The sequence below is a fragment of the Corylus avellana genome, chromosome ca3 (genome assembly GCF_901000735.1).
Source record: "Corylus avellana chromosome ca3, CavTom2PMs-1.0".
NCBI lineage: Eukaryota > Viridiplantae > Streptophyta > Magnoliopsida > Fagales > Betulaceae > Corylus > Corylus avellana.
In genome coordinates, this window is record NC_081543.1 from 11,159,808 (window position 1) to 11,172,155 (window position 12,348).

Consider the following 12,348-nt stretch of genomic DNA (forward strand, 5'->3'; position numbering starts at 1 on the left):
AAAAAAAAAAAAGTTGTTTTAAAAAAATTCGTTTTGAAAAAAATTAAAAATTTTCATTTAAAATTTTTTTAAAAAAATCATTTTTTTAAATTAAAATTTTCGTTTTTTTAAATTAAAAATTTTAATTATTTTTTTGAATTTATAGGGTATTTTTGTCTTATTGAGAAATATATAGGGGCATTTTTATGTTTTTGCTAGCCTTAAAGGGAACATTGACAATATTTTAATAGTTTATGAGAGCATTATCACAATTAAAAGTTTATGAAAACATTATAAATAGTAATTTAAGGAAAGCATCTAGATTACCCAATTTACTTTCCCGTTAGATTTTCTATCTCAATTGTTGACAGGATTTTTACCATGCAAGTATGATACGAAGGCACATGCAGCCATGCAAAGTTGACAAGTCATACCTATCATTTCCCATGAAGTTACAATTATGTTTTTTATTTTTTATTTTTTATTTTTTATTTTTTTGAAAAAGTTACAATTGTGTCTTAAAAGAATAATAAAAATACAAAATTAAAAAATAAAATAAAAATTGTAGACCTTAAGTTTTGAGAAATCAGATTAGATTACCCAATTTACTTTCCCGTTAGATTTTCTATCTCAACTGTTGACAGGATTTTTACCATGCAAGTATGATACGAAGTCACATGCAGCCATGCAAAGTTGACAAGTCATACCTATCATTTCCCATGAAGTTACAATTATGTTTTTTATTTTTTATTTTTTTATTTTTTGAGAAAGTTACAATTATGTCTTAAAAGAATAATAAAAAGACAAAATTAAAAAATAAAATAAAAATTGTAGACCTTAAGTTTTGAGCAATCAGATTAACAAAATTATCGCTTTAAAGTCAAGTACCACATATATCAATACAAAGTAAGAGAAAGGGTCACTTCATTGACTAATACTATATATCGTCACCTTATTATCTCAAAGTTGGATGTAACTTTTAAAATCACTATTGAATTTGTGACTGATTAACTATTAAATTTTGATTAAATTATAAATTTAAAAATCACATTAACTTTAAAAAAAATTAAAAAATAATAATATATAATATTACTTCACTCAATTTAGTGGAAAGCCTTTTTCATGCTAGTTTGATGGCCATCAATCACCCATTGCCTTATAATGCAGAGTGACTTAATGGGCTGCAGCGAATAACAACATTAAAGAACGGATAGATATTTCTAGATCTTGAGACTATCAAAGATCTAAGAAATATTCTTTAAACGCTAGATACTCTCTAGAGTTTGAAGGAAAATTATGAATGAACTCAATTCTGAGACTTCTTATTGAACAAAACTTAATCATAAACAACAACTCTGTTCTAGGGTCTATAAAGTATGAATTTATAGGCCCCCAAACCCTAAGCCTAATCAAAGTACGAAATTAAATCGAATTGAAACTCTATGGCGCCCGTCCGGACGGAACTTATAGCCGTCTGGACGGCCACGGACATAAAACATAAATATGATTGAAGCTACGATGGCTGTCTGGACGGGACATAATGTTGTCCGGATGGTCAAGAGAATAAAGCTGTAAAACAGCAAAATAACATAAGCGTTTGGACGGTCTCTGGACAAGGACTTCAGATGAAGCTCTTGGGTTGAGGCTCATCCAGACGGTTGCAGACGAGGGTCTGGACGAGGCTCCTGATCTGCATACTCTCCAGGTTGGAGAGAATTCGTCCTCGAATTTGGCCGATTCTTTTCACCGTCCTTTAGGTGCCCTGTAAACTCGTTTCTAGGGCTGAAATAGCAGTTGCGGTTAGCAGTTAGTGGCTAAAACCGCTAACCGCCTAGGCGGTAAGTAAAATTACTAACCGCCTCCGTTAACCGGGTAGCGGTTAACCGCTTTGAGATAACCGCTTTTTCCTAACCGCTTTTTTGGGCTCTTTTTTTTTTTGACCGATTGTGGGTTGGTTTTGGACCGATTTTTGGCCAATTTTGGACCAGTTTTGGACCAATTTTGGCCCCGTTTTGGGCTCACATTAATCATTTATTTTGCTCATTTTGAACCTTTTTTTTTTTTTTCTTGTTTTTTTTTTCCCCTTTTAATGGCCATTTTAGCATTAAAAATTGCTATATACCAAAATCTTGTTGGCCACCTTCTACAAATCTACACATCATACAATATAATGATAAAATTACAACAAAATCATTACTTCACTTGTAGTCTTATACACATCATAGAAATAAAATAAAATACAAACAAGTTCATAAACTCACAAGCAACCACCAACATGGTTGAACTTAAGCTTGAGGCCCATTTCAATCAATCAAAAAAAGTTCTTCAAAATTCAATCAACCAAAACAACCCATTTCAACCAACATTTTCAAAGAAATTCATGCCAATCCCCACCTGTGCAGAAATTGAAAAACATTAGCAAGTAGCATCTAGCATAAATAAATTAATAAGTAATGAAATAATAATCTTAATTACCATGACAATTCATTTAAATATTTATTCAGTCAAAAGATGATTCGGTCGTTGAATTTGAAGCTTGAGGCCCATCTACAATAGAATAAGTTAAATGAATTAATAAGTAATGAAAAGTAAATAAATTTGCAAATCACTAATTTAAAAACATTTACCTATATCATCACAGCTTTCCAAAAAATCCTCAAACTCATCATGGCTTATGCGGTCCAATGACCATTCTGTGTGCAAATCAATGCCTCAACAATAATTGGAGACAATGAACTCCTAAAGGAATCCAATACACGTCCACTGGTGTTAAATGCGGACTCAGATGCAATAGAGGAAATAGGGATGGCCAATACATCACGAGCTATCTCTGCGAGGATAGGGTAGTTGGATGCATGAATCTTCCATCATGCCAAAATATCAAACTCTTTTGTTTCTACTACAGGCCCATCATGTAAATACCGATCAAACTCGGACCTACACTGCAAATCATTCACTTTCTCAACATGTTGGGAGGACATCTTTCTAAATTGTGCCTCGTTATCTTCCAAGTTATTACAAGCAACATTAACATAAACATCATTTGAACTTGTGATATTCACATCAACAAACAACGACCCCATCTGAAATTTATTGTATTGGTCCATCAAACGTTTTAGAAGATCTTTCATAGTTCCCTTTATCTTATCTGCCCACTTAGACCCATTGCATCTTCCAACCAAAACTCCAATGCCATCATCTTAGAACGGGGGTCAAGAATAAAAGCAACATAGATCATGAAGTTGATGTTTTTCATATTCTCCCAATACTTTCGTACTTAAGTTTCATATTCATACTCATAGCACTCAAGATAGGATCAAGACTAAGACACCCAGCATTCAATGTATGCTGAATGATACAAAGTTGCATGAAATATAAGTTGGAGGTGACATGAGTTGAACCTAAAAAGTAATAAATAACTGAAATGAATTAATAAATAATGTAAAGTAATTTGAATTTGCAAATAACTAATTTATCAACATTTACCTGAAAACTTCAATGTGGCATCATAAAAAACCTTCAAAAATTTCACAAATGCCCTAACATTTTCCCAATCAGTAATTGAAGGAACAATAAACAGATGGCCATCATCTTCACCTAGTAAGTCAAAAGTTTTTTGGTACTTCTCAGTGGTGCTCAACAAATAATATGTAGAATTCCATCTAGCTGCAACATCAAGGCACACCATCTTCCCACATTTAATATTTTCCCGCACTATACAACTTTTAAACTTGGCGAACCTTGACGGTAAAGACCTCACATATTTCACCCCATTCTTTATAATACCAACACAATCTTTCAAGTCATCTATGTCTTCCTTCACAACAATATTTAAAATATGGGCAGCACATCGCATGTGAATGAATTCGCCTCCTAAAACAGTTTTAGGCTTTTTTTGCATCCTACCCTTTATATGATCAATCCCCCACTTATTGGCCAAGACATTATCAACTGTAATAGTGAAAACACTCTCAGTCCCCCACTCTAACAATGTAGCCTCCAACTTTCTTCCAATAGATTCACCTTTATGACCGCAAATTTGGCAAAACTTGATTATTTTTTTATGCATTTTCCAATCACTATCTATCAAGTGAGCGGTAACACACATGTAGCTCAAATTTTGAATAGATGTCCATGTGTCGGTAGTTAAGCAAACCCTTTTACCACTCAAAAAACCCTTCAACACAAGCTTTTCTTTTTCATACATTTTCAAGCAATCTTTTTGTAGAGTAATACGGCATGGTAATTTGAACCTAGGTTCAATTCCATTCATCAACTTTCTAAATGAAGGACTTTCAACATGCCTAAAAGGCCTCTCACTTTCAATGAAATACTCAGTCAACAAAGTCCTACATCTTTCTTGATCAAACTTCATGAATCCAACTTGGTTGCTACTAGTGCCTTTCGTTGATTTCATAAGTGACATTTGCAATAGAGTTTGGCCTTTGGTCACTTTAGATTTTTTAAGTGGAGAGTTTTGACAACCGGAGGTAAGATGGGTCATCATGGATGACGTTCCATTTCTCCTATAATGACACCCTATTAACCTTAGGCAGTAATTGCAACTAGCTTTAGGGTTCTCCTTGTCAATAGGTTCCACTTTCTTAAAATGTTCCCACACAATAGACTGATTTATAAGTGGTCTTTTGGTTTGTTGTTGTTTAGGGTTGAGGGAAGAAGATGATTGGGTTTCAACATTTTCAGTAGAATCTATCTGAAGATGAGGGGTACTTGTGTCCGTGGCCTTACTTGCATCTCTCAAAGTATCATCTATCTGTTATTATATAGATAATAATGAGCAACAATAACATTTGCTTAATACATGATAATTGTGTAAATAGTGTAAGCATACCAAAATCAAAATCACACTTGACACGGCATAGTAGCTTCAAGTAAAAAAATCTAGGGAATAAACCACACTTGGCAGCGTACACCATATGGAACCAAAAACTCGTTTTTTTCTAATAAATATTCCCCCCCACCCACCACCCAAAAAATAAAAAAAAAGGAAAAATTTCAATCTAAGCATCACAAATAAAGGCATAGTAGTTCTCTTGTAGAATCCAGTTGATCATAAATTTGGGAAATGATGAAGATTTCAACAACTTAGAAAAGGTGATAGCCACCAGATTCATCAAGATCAGTTATCCTAATCATAATATTAGGAACCCAAATTTATTTTTCTTAATAATCTGTACTAGCACTTTCCTTTCCTTACTATGTTAGGATTCCTATATGTTAGAATATATTCATAATATAATATGTTAGGTTTCCTTATTACTCCAGGAAACCCTAGATTTTCCTCTATAAAATTAGTGTAGATGCCATATGGCTACTCACCGAGAAATAATTCAGTCAATTGCTTTCTGCAATTTGTGAAGGACAACCCCTAGAAGTGCTCAAATCTCTCCCTATTTCTATTTCTTTTTGATTTTCTTCTGATTTCGTTTGCATAACAAAGTCCCAGTCAAAAAATAAGCCAAACCAAGTGAACTACGAAAATAAAATAGAGAACATCATATTATTATTTAGCAAGAAATAAATATTTGGACTTACAAATTTTGAAAGAATTGTAAACCAAGTGAACTACGAAAATAAAATAGAGGACATCATATTATTATTTAGCAAGAAATAAAATAGAGGACATCATATTATTATTTACAAATTTTTATTGTTTGATTTCTAAGTTGTTGCAAACAATAAACATTTTCTTGTGTAAATGGTGTAAAAATCAAAATCAAGTTACTAAACTTACCTTGCTTGGTGACGAGAGACGGCGAGTTGAGAGAGGGAGCGACGAAGACGATGAGTTGAGAAAGGGAGCGACAGAGACAGCGAGTTGAGAGAGGGAGCGACAAGAGACGGTGTCAATATGGAGGAAGAGAGAGAAATCTGGATTTTTCTGATGCAGTGATGCTGCGTAGTGTGTGAGAGTGAGGCAGGCTTGGGAGTTGAGAGGTAGACGGCTTGATGCAAGGAGGTTGAGGAGCTTCGGATTTAGGTTTAGGGTTAGAAAAGAGAGGAATATATACAAGTGCAAAACGATGTTGTTTTGCACTTTTATATAATAAAAAATTAAAAATAATAAAATGAGGATAGGGGGAATCGAACCCCAGAAGCCTTGTTGAACAACTGACGCATGTACCACTATGCTACAACAACATATTGTAATTTATTATATGAAATACATATATATATATATATATATATATATTATATTTAAAAAAAAGCGGTTAGCGGGTTTCCAAAACCCACTAACCGCAACCGCTTACTAACCGCTTTCAAAGCGGTTAGGTGGTTAGCGGTTAGCAGTTAGGCGGTTTTAAATTTCAACCCTACTCGTTTCATCCCTTTCTCTTCCAAGGTAAAATAATGTAACATCTTGATATAAATAGCATTCCCACAATTACCACAAGGATGTGAGTATCATCTTGAAAATCCCTTACAATAAGTTGATATAATGTAACCTTCACACGCACTTCACTTATTTCCCTTTTGCGTGCTATGAAGATCTCCCAAAAGGGATCAACGATCTTTTCTGTTTTAAGCGTAGTGTTCTCATCTACCACATAGAACTAATCAAACTCACCATTATCAAGAGGATTTGATAAAATATTACCTACTTCAAGAGAATCCACTAAATTGATTTCTTCCACCTCTTTCATCGAATCCTCTTCGTTAGTTAGGATAGATGTCATAGATTGGTGGAGAGACCCAATCTACCGATAAGTCTTCCCAAAACTAGGTTGCGACCAAAGAAACCCGTCGATTTTCAGGCACCCCCTTGAAGTTGAGAATCTCTCTAACTGTCGCTACCAAATCCAAAAATTCCTTGGGTCGTAGACCCTCTTGGAGTTCCGGTATAACGAGTTTGAACCCATCCTCCCACCGAATGGAGTGAGCTTGCGCACGAGGCTGACGTCTGTGCATTCGGCACTCCGTAAAAGGGTTTCCAGATTCATACCCATTGTCATGTTAATCCTCCTCCGACGAAACGTGCGATGGGGTTTGACAATGACGTCTATGGTGACCACCCATGTTGGATAATTGGGTAATAAGGGCTTCAACTTGATCCCTCATAGCCTCGAATTGTTCCACCAACAATATATTTTTTATCCAGTAAAATAAGCAAATAAAATTTAATGCCTCAATTTTTAAATTTGATGTTAGAACTTGATCAATTAATGAAAAGTCATTTATAGCGCGGACTTATACAAAAGTAAATAAAAAAATTCATTTAGTTTTTTGAAAATTAAAAAGATAAAGAAAAAAAAAAAAGTTACAACTTATGAACCTTCCCACCAACCCATAACAACCTATCCTAATAAGGTTGGTTTTTATAATTCAAAAAAAAAAAGAAGAAGTTGGTTTTGATGTCTGCTTTCAAATCGATAACTAAGGCTGGCAATATAACCCGCAACACGCGAACCCGACATGCAATTTTAGGGTTAAGGTGTAGGTTAAACGGGTTCGGGTCGAAAATGGATCACCCGTTTATGACACGTTTAATAAACTTGTTGGGTAGTGTCAACCCGCAGGTTCACGGGTTGACACGTTTGACCCATATATATTTTTATTTTTATTTATTTATTTTTGATTGGTTGCTGGGATTTTGCCATAAAAATTAAAATGACTTTAAACGTGTTCACAGGTTGGGCTGTGTCTAGGGCTGGGTATTGGTCATATCAGTCCGATTATAGGGGTTACCGATTACCGACCGATAAGCAATCCATTAATCGGTTCCTAACTGATTACCAACCGATAAGAAATGATACCGAAAATTATTGATCATATCGGTAATCGGTTAAACAGGTTTTCGTGGCTCGCTAGCCATGGAGTAGAAAAGTAGACCAATTGGAAAATAAAGAAAAAGAGAAACAAAAAGAAGGAAAAAGCAAATTAACTGATAGGCATACCTTCAGAGAAATCAAAAGCCGAGAGATTATGAGGCTTCAGAACTGATTTCACAATTTTCTTTGCCTTGGGACTTCGTTGCTGACAGCTTTGAGAGTTCGACAAGAATCGGTGACAGTCGTAGGGGGCTTCGGTTTTTCTGAGACCAAAATTCCGAAATGATAATGCAGAGGCTAATCCAACAAAACCCATCAATCAATAGAGAAAAACCAATGAAATACTAAAGTCTAGAGATTACCTACGAGGCTAGGACTTGATGAGAGAAGGGTGTCAGGCGTGCGAGTGTGCGACGGTGCGAGAGAGTGAGAGAGGATTGAGGAGACTTGAGAGAGCAGCGGCTGCAGACGGGACTCGAGGGACGGAGGGAGGAGTTTTAGGGTTAGGGGAAAAGAGAGCTTCGGTTGGTTTATATATTGAAACCAAAACGACGTCGTTTTGGTTTCAATAAAAATTATTAAAAATTAAAAATCCTTATAGGTCACATCGGTTGTTGAGCGCCAAATATTGCATATTTTGACCTCTTAATTTATATTTGCTAAGCCTTTAGCTTTATTATATTCTGATGTTTTGTGTTAGTTCTTCAATTTTAGTATTTTGTAGGTTGATAAGGGAAAAATGCACATTTAAAGGGAAAAATGCAACTCATTCCATTAATTTTGGGGCTTAAGACATTTTAGGGAGCATTGGCAGCAAATTTGGATCGAGTGATGATTTGCACCCGACGAGTCCTACTAAAAAGGCCATATCTAGAGTTGTAGAGCTCAGATTGAAGCGATCTTTGTGTCATTGGAAAACTAACTCAAAGATCTACAAAGTCATGTTTCACAAGAGTAGGCTAATTCCAAGCGGTAATACACTCGAGTGCACATGCGCCCATCGAAAGTGGAAAGTGATGCATGAGTGCGATTGAGTGCACCTCATGTGCGATCAAGCACACTCATCCGACTCGGAAGTGCTAAAACCCTAACTAAACATTATAAATACAAATTTTTGTAATTGTAAACGGACGGAGACGTGCCTGGGGCGCCATGCTTTGTAATTTTTGACTTTTCTGGGTTTTGTGAGCTTTGAACTCCAATTCTTTTATAAGTTTGTCAATTTCAATGAAGTATTTCAGTCTCTTTATGATTTATTTTTTCATGAGAGGCTAAATCTTCAACTAAGGTTGAATATGAAGCCTCACCATTGATTTGTTTGCATATTTTGAATGGAATTTAGACGTGTCTATTTGTTATTGGTGCTGATATGGCATTCCGTCAAATTTTGAATGGAATTTAGACCGCGGTACCATCTTCGTCTTTAGGCAAACCAGATGTACCTCTTGTGATAAAAAGTAAACCCTATGGGGCAAAAAATAAAGAAGTTAAACTCATGGGGGAATAAGGTGTTTAACCCAATTATTATTCACTTAAAAATAGTTTACATTATTTGTGCATAATAACAACCCAAACTATGTAGAATGACCATAATTACGCAGAAGAAGAACTAGGTAATGCGAAAACATAACAAACAATTGCATAAAAGAGAATAAATCAATTAATACAGCAACAAACCAATATCTCGAAAACGTTGACTTAATTTCCCTTAGAAACTATTGGCTAAGAGAACTTATGTGTATAGATTTTTAGATACTGCAATATGCAAAATAGTATTGCCTCTCTCATCCTTCTAGATCAGATTTCCCCATAACAATGCATCTTCAAACATGGCCTGCTAAAGTCATCTTAAAATTAGATCCAATGTGAGTTGCCAAAACTAATTAAAACCACTCCAAAATTGTTGGTTTTCACCATGGGTCGTTATAAAAGTAAGTTTTTTTTATAATGATTAAATCATTTTCCGGGTTTAAGGCGTCGAAAAAAGACACCTCCTATCTAGTTTAGTGGCAAGGGTGCAAGATTCAACACACTCAACCATTGAATGCGTGCATTTTGCCACCAAATATATTTAAGGATGGACACAATTTGAAACTTCAACAATTGTTGATTGGTTTGAGTTGTAACTTTTATGGAATAACATTTGTTAAATTGATCGTTGAAATTTTTTGGCAACTAACTAAACAAGTTGGTGCCACCTTACTTGGGTTGATCAGCGACCAAACCAGCGTCAAATTTGTTGCAAGTCACAAGCAACAATTACGCATGCCCTCTCCCCTCGACCCCCAACCTTGGTAGCCTCAGCACAAATTTTCAGCCTATTTAAACATGAGAACTAGAAAGTTATTGAGCTATTCTAAAGTTGCAGAAAGTTAAATTAATATTCTACTGCCTAACCCCACGGTGTTCACTCTCAAATCTAAAGTGTCTCTCCTCAATTACTCACATTGGAGTTTAAAGCCCAAAAACAACCCCTTCTACCATTCCAATCCTAACTTATTAAACAAATCCCTACTCACTTCAAGCCCAGCCCACCAAAACTTTCAATTTCATCATACGATTGATCTTTCCACTCTCCTTCCTCACAATTTATGAATAGAACTTGAAGGAAACATAAACTTTTAGCTCTCTCACCAATCTATCCAATCGCCCTTACATAAGCTAGCCTAGTACCTTTTATAATATATTGTTCATATAATTGTGATTGATTATCAAATTCTTATGATTTGATTACCTTGTTTACGTTGTATTCACCTACCAACTTTTCTATATAAATAAGAAACATTGGTATTGTAAACATTATTAAGAATAAGAGAAAAAATGTAACATTCAAGGTAACTTGAGGATGTAAGTCATAGACTGAACAACATAAATCTTTTGTGTTTATTGTCTTTACTCCCTCTAATTTCTTTTATGTTTATGAAATTATTTACACCTGGAATCTCTCAAAACAAGATCCTATCAATTTCAAATAAAATGAAGATTAACTATTTCATTATCCAAATTAGATTTCATAAAATCTAATGGTGTATAGTATTACGTCATTTAAAACTTCTAAAATGACGTGACAATATAAGTATATATATATATATTGTTGCTACTAATTACAATGAACAAACTAACCAAGTGGAGTTTTAATATAGGAATATTGGCATAAGCTAGACCATACCACAAAATTATTTTGTAGGTTACTACGTAAGCTTAATGTCATCCTTATTAAGATAGGCGAAAATGACGTACTCCTTTTGTAGAATGAGAATGATAGGAACCCAAGGCAAACGGAATAGAAATAGATAGATATTGAGGTGATGTTCAAACACCATCATTCTACTAGACACTATTCATCTTATTTTTTCAAAAAAATCAACATAAAAACATTCTCACTTTTTATATCACGTCATTCACTTTTGATACTACATAATTTACTTTTTACTACTATTCAAATAAAAAAATCACTACAAAACAAAATATTTTCACTTTTCAATATTACTTTTTTCACTTTTCTATACCAATAATTATTTTTTTAAAAAAATTTAAAATAAATAAACAATATCGTGTTGTCATGTTGTTTAACAAAGAATGCCTGATTGATGGTAAACTCCAATTAAGGGTTGGAGACAAACCACAAGACAAATTTATTCACACAATTCACAACAATTCTACTTTCTATATACCCCTTGTCTTCTACTATTTATACTAAAGAAAACAACATATGTAAATAACTAAAGATATATATCTATCCATCACCAAAGTAAAATAACCTCTACATAACATGGAAATTGGAAAGTAAAAAATATAACTACAAAAATAACCACTAAGGATAACAATTGCATCCCACATCCTTTATGTTCCTTCAAGACTTCACAACTCACGCTCCTCTATGTGGAACACTGTCGTTTTCCCCCTTATTGGCCAACCGCCTCACCCTTCTCGAGAGACTTGGAGAATAATTCTCTAAGTTCACAGAATTTGGACTGTGACTCTGCACTCATCTTTTGCCTTCCTTCTTTCAGCTCTTGCATTTCTAACTTCAATTTCTGGAGACATTCCTTGTTGGTAGCCATGCTCTTATAACAAATTGATAGGAACCCACAATAAAATGGAACATAAATAAGTAGATATTAATTGATAGTGAACTTGAATTAAGGGTTGGAGGTAAACTAGAAGATAAATTTCTGGATACATTCACAACCATTCTACTTTATCTAGACCCCTTATCTTATACTACTTATAATAAAGAATTCTACTTTCTCTAAAACCCCTTGTCTTATACTATTTCTACTAAAGATAACCACCTACGTATGTAACTAAGGAAAACTACCCACTACTTAAGTAAACTACCTTCTATATAACATGGAAAAGTAAAGAACACAACTACCCATGTGGCGCATAACATGAGTAGTAAACCCACAAAATTTTCTAAATTTCAAAGGGTTAATTACTTTTTTTTCTCATCAACTATAATGCATTGTCACTTTGTGTCTTTACTCCCATGAATTGACAATTCTACTGTCCGACCCTATCAAACTACCATTTTGTGACCAAAACCCCAAATTTCGTCAGTCAAAGGCATTAACTC

General features: G+C 34.4%; 1 protein-coding gene across 1 annotated transcript; it reads right to left on the reverse strand.

The window, feature by feature from the left end:
• Positions 1-2,846: 2,846 nt before the first annotated feature.
• Positions 2,847-11,833, reverse strand: LOC132174080 (zinc finger BED domain-containing protein RICESLEEPER 2-like). The gene is made up of 7 exons (XM_059585786.1): positions 11,695-11,833; positions 7,896-8,066; positions 6,390-6,541; positions 5,735-5,968; positions 3,466-4,753; positions 3,276-3,380; positions 2,847-3,178 (listed from the first exon to the last, which is right to left on the reverse strand). Exons 1-7 carry the CDS (start codon positions 11,831-11,833, stop codon positions 2,847-2,849), a joined length of 2,421 nt encoding a protein of 806 aa, XP_059441769.1.
• Positions 11,834-12,348: the final 515 nt, after the last annotated feature.

Coding starts and splice junctions, on each gene's coding strand:
- LOC132174080 (XM_059585786.1), bottom strand. CDS start 11,833: ATGGCTACCAACAAGGAATGTCTCCAGAAATTGAAGTTAGAAATGCAA. Junction 8,067..11,694: donor CTCCAAGTCTCTCGAGAAGG/GTGAGGCGGTTG, acceptor TTGTTGGATTAG/CCTCTGCATTATCATTTCGG. Junction 6,542..7,895: donor GGCTTTTGATTTCTCTGAAG/GTATGCCTATCA, acceptor TCTATGTGGTAG/ATGAGAACACTACGCTTAAA.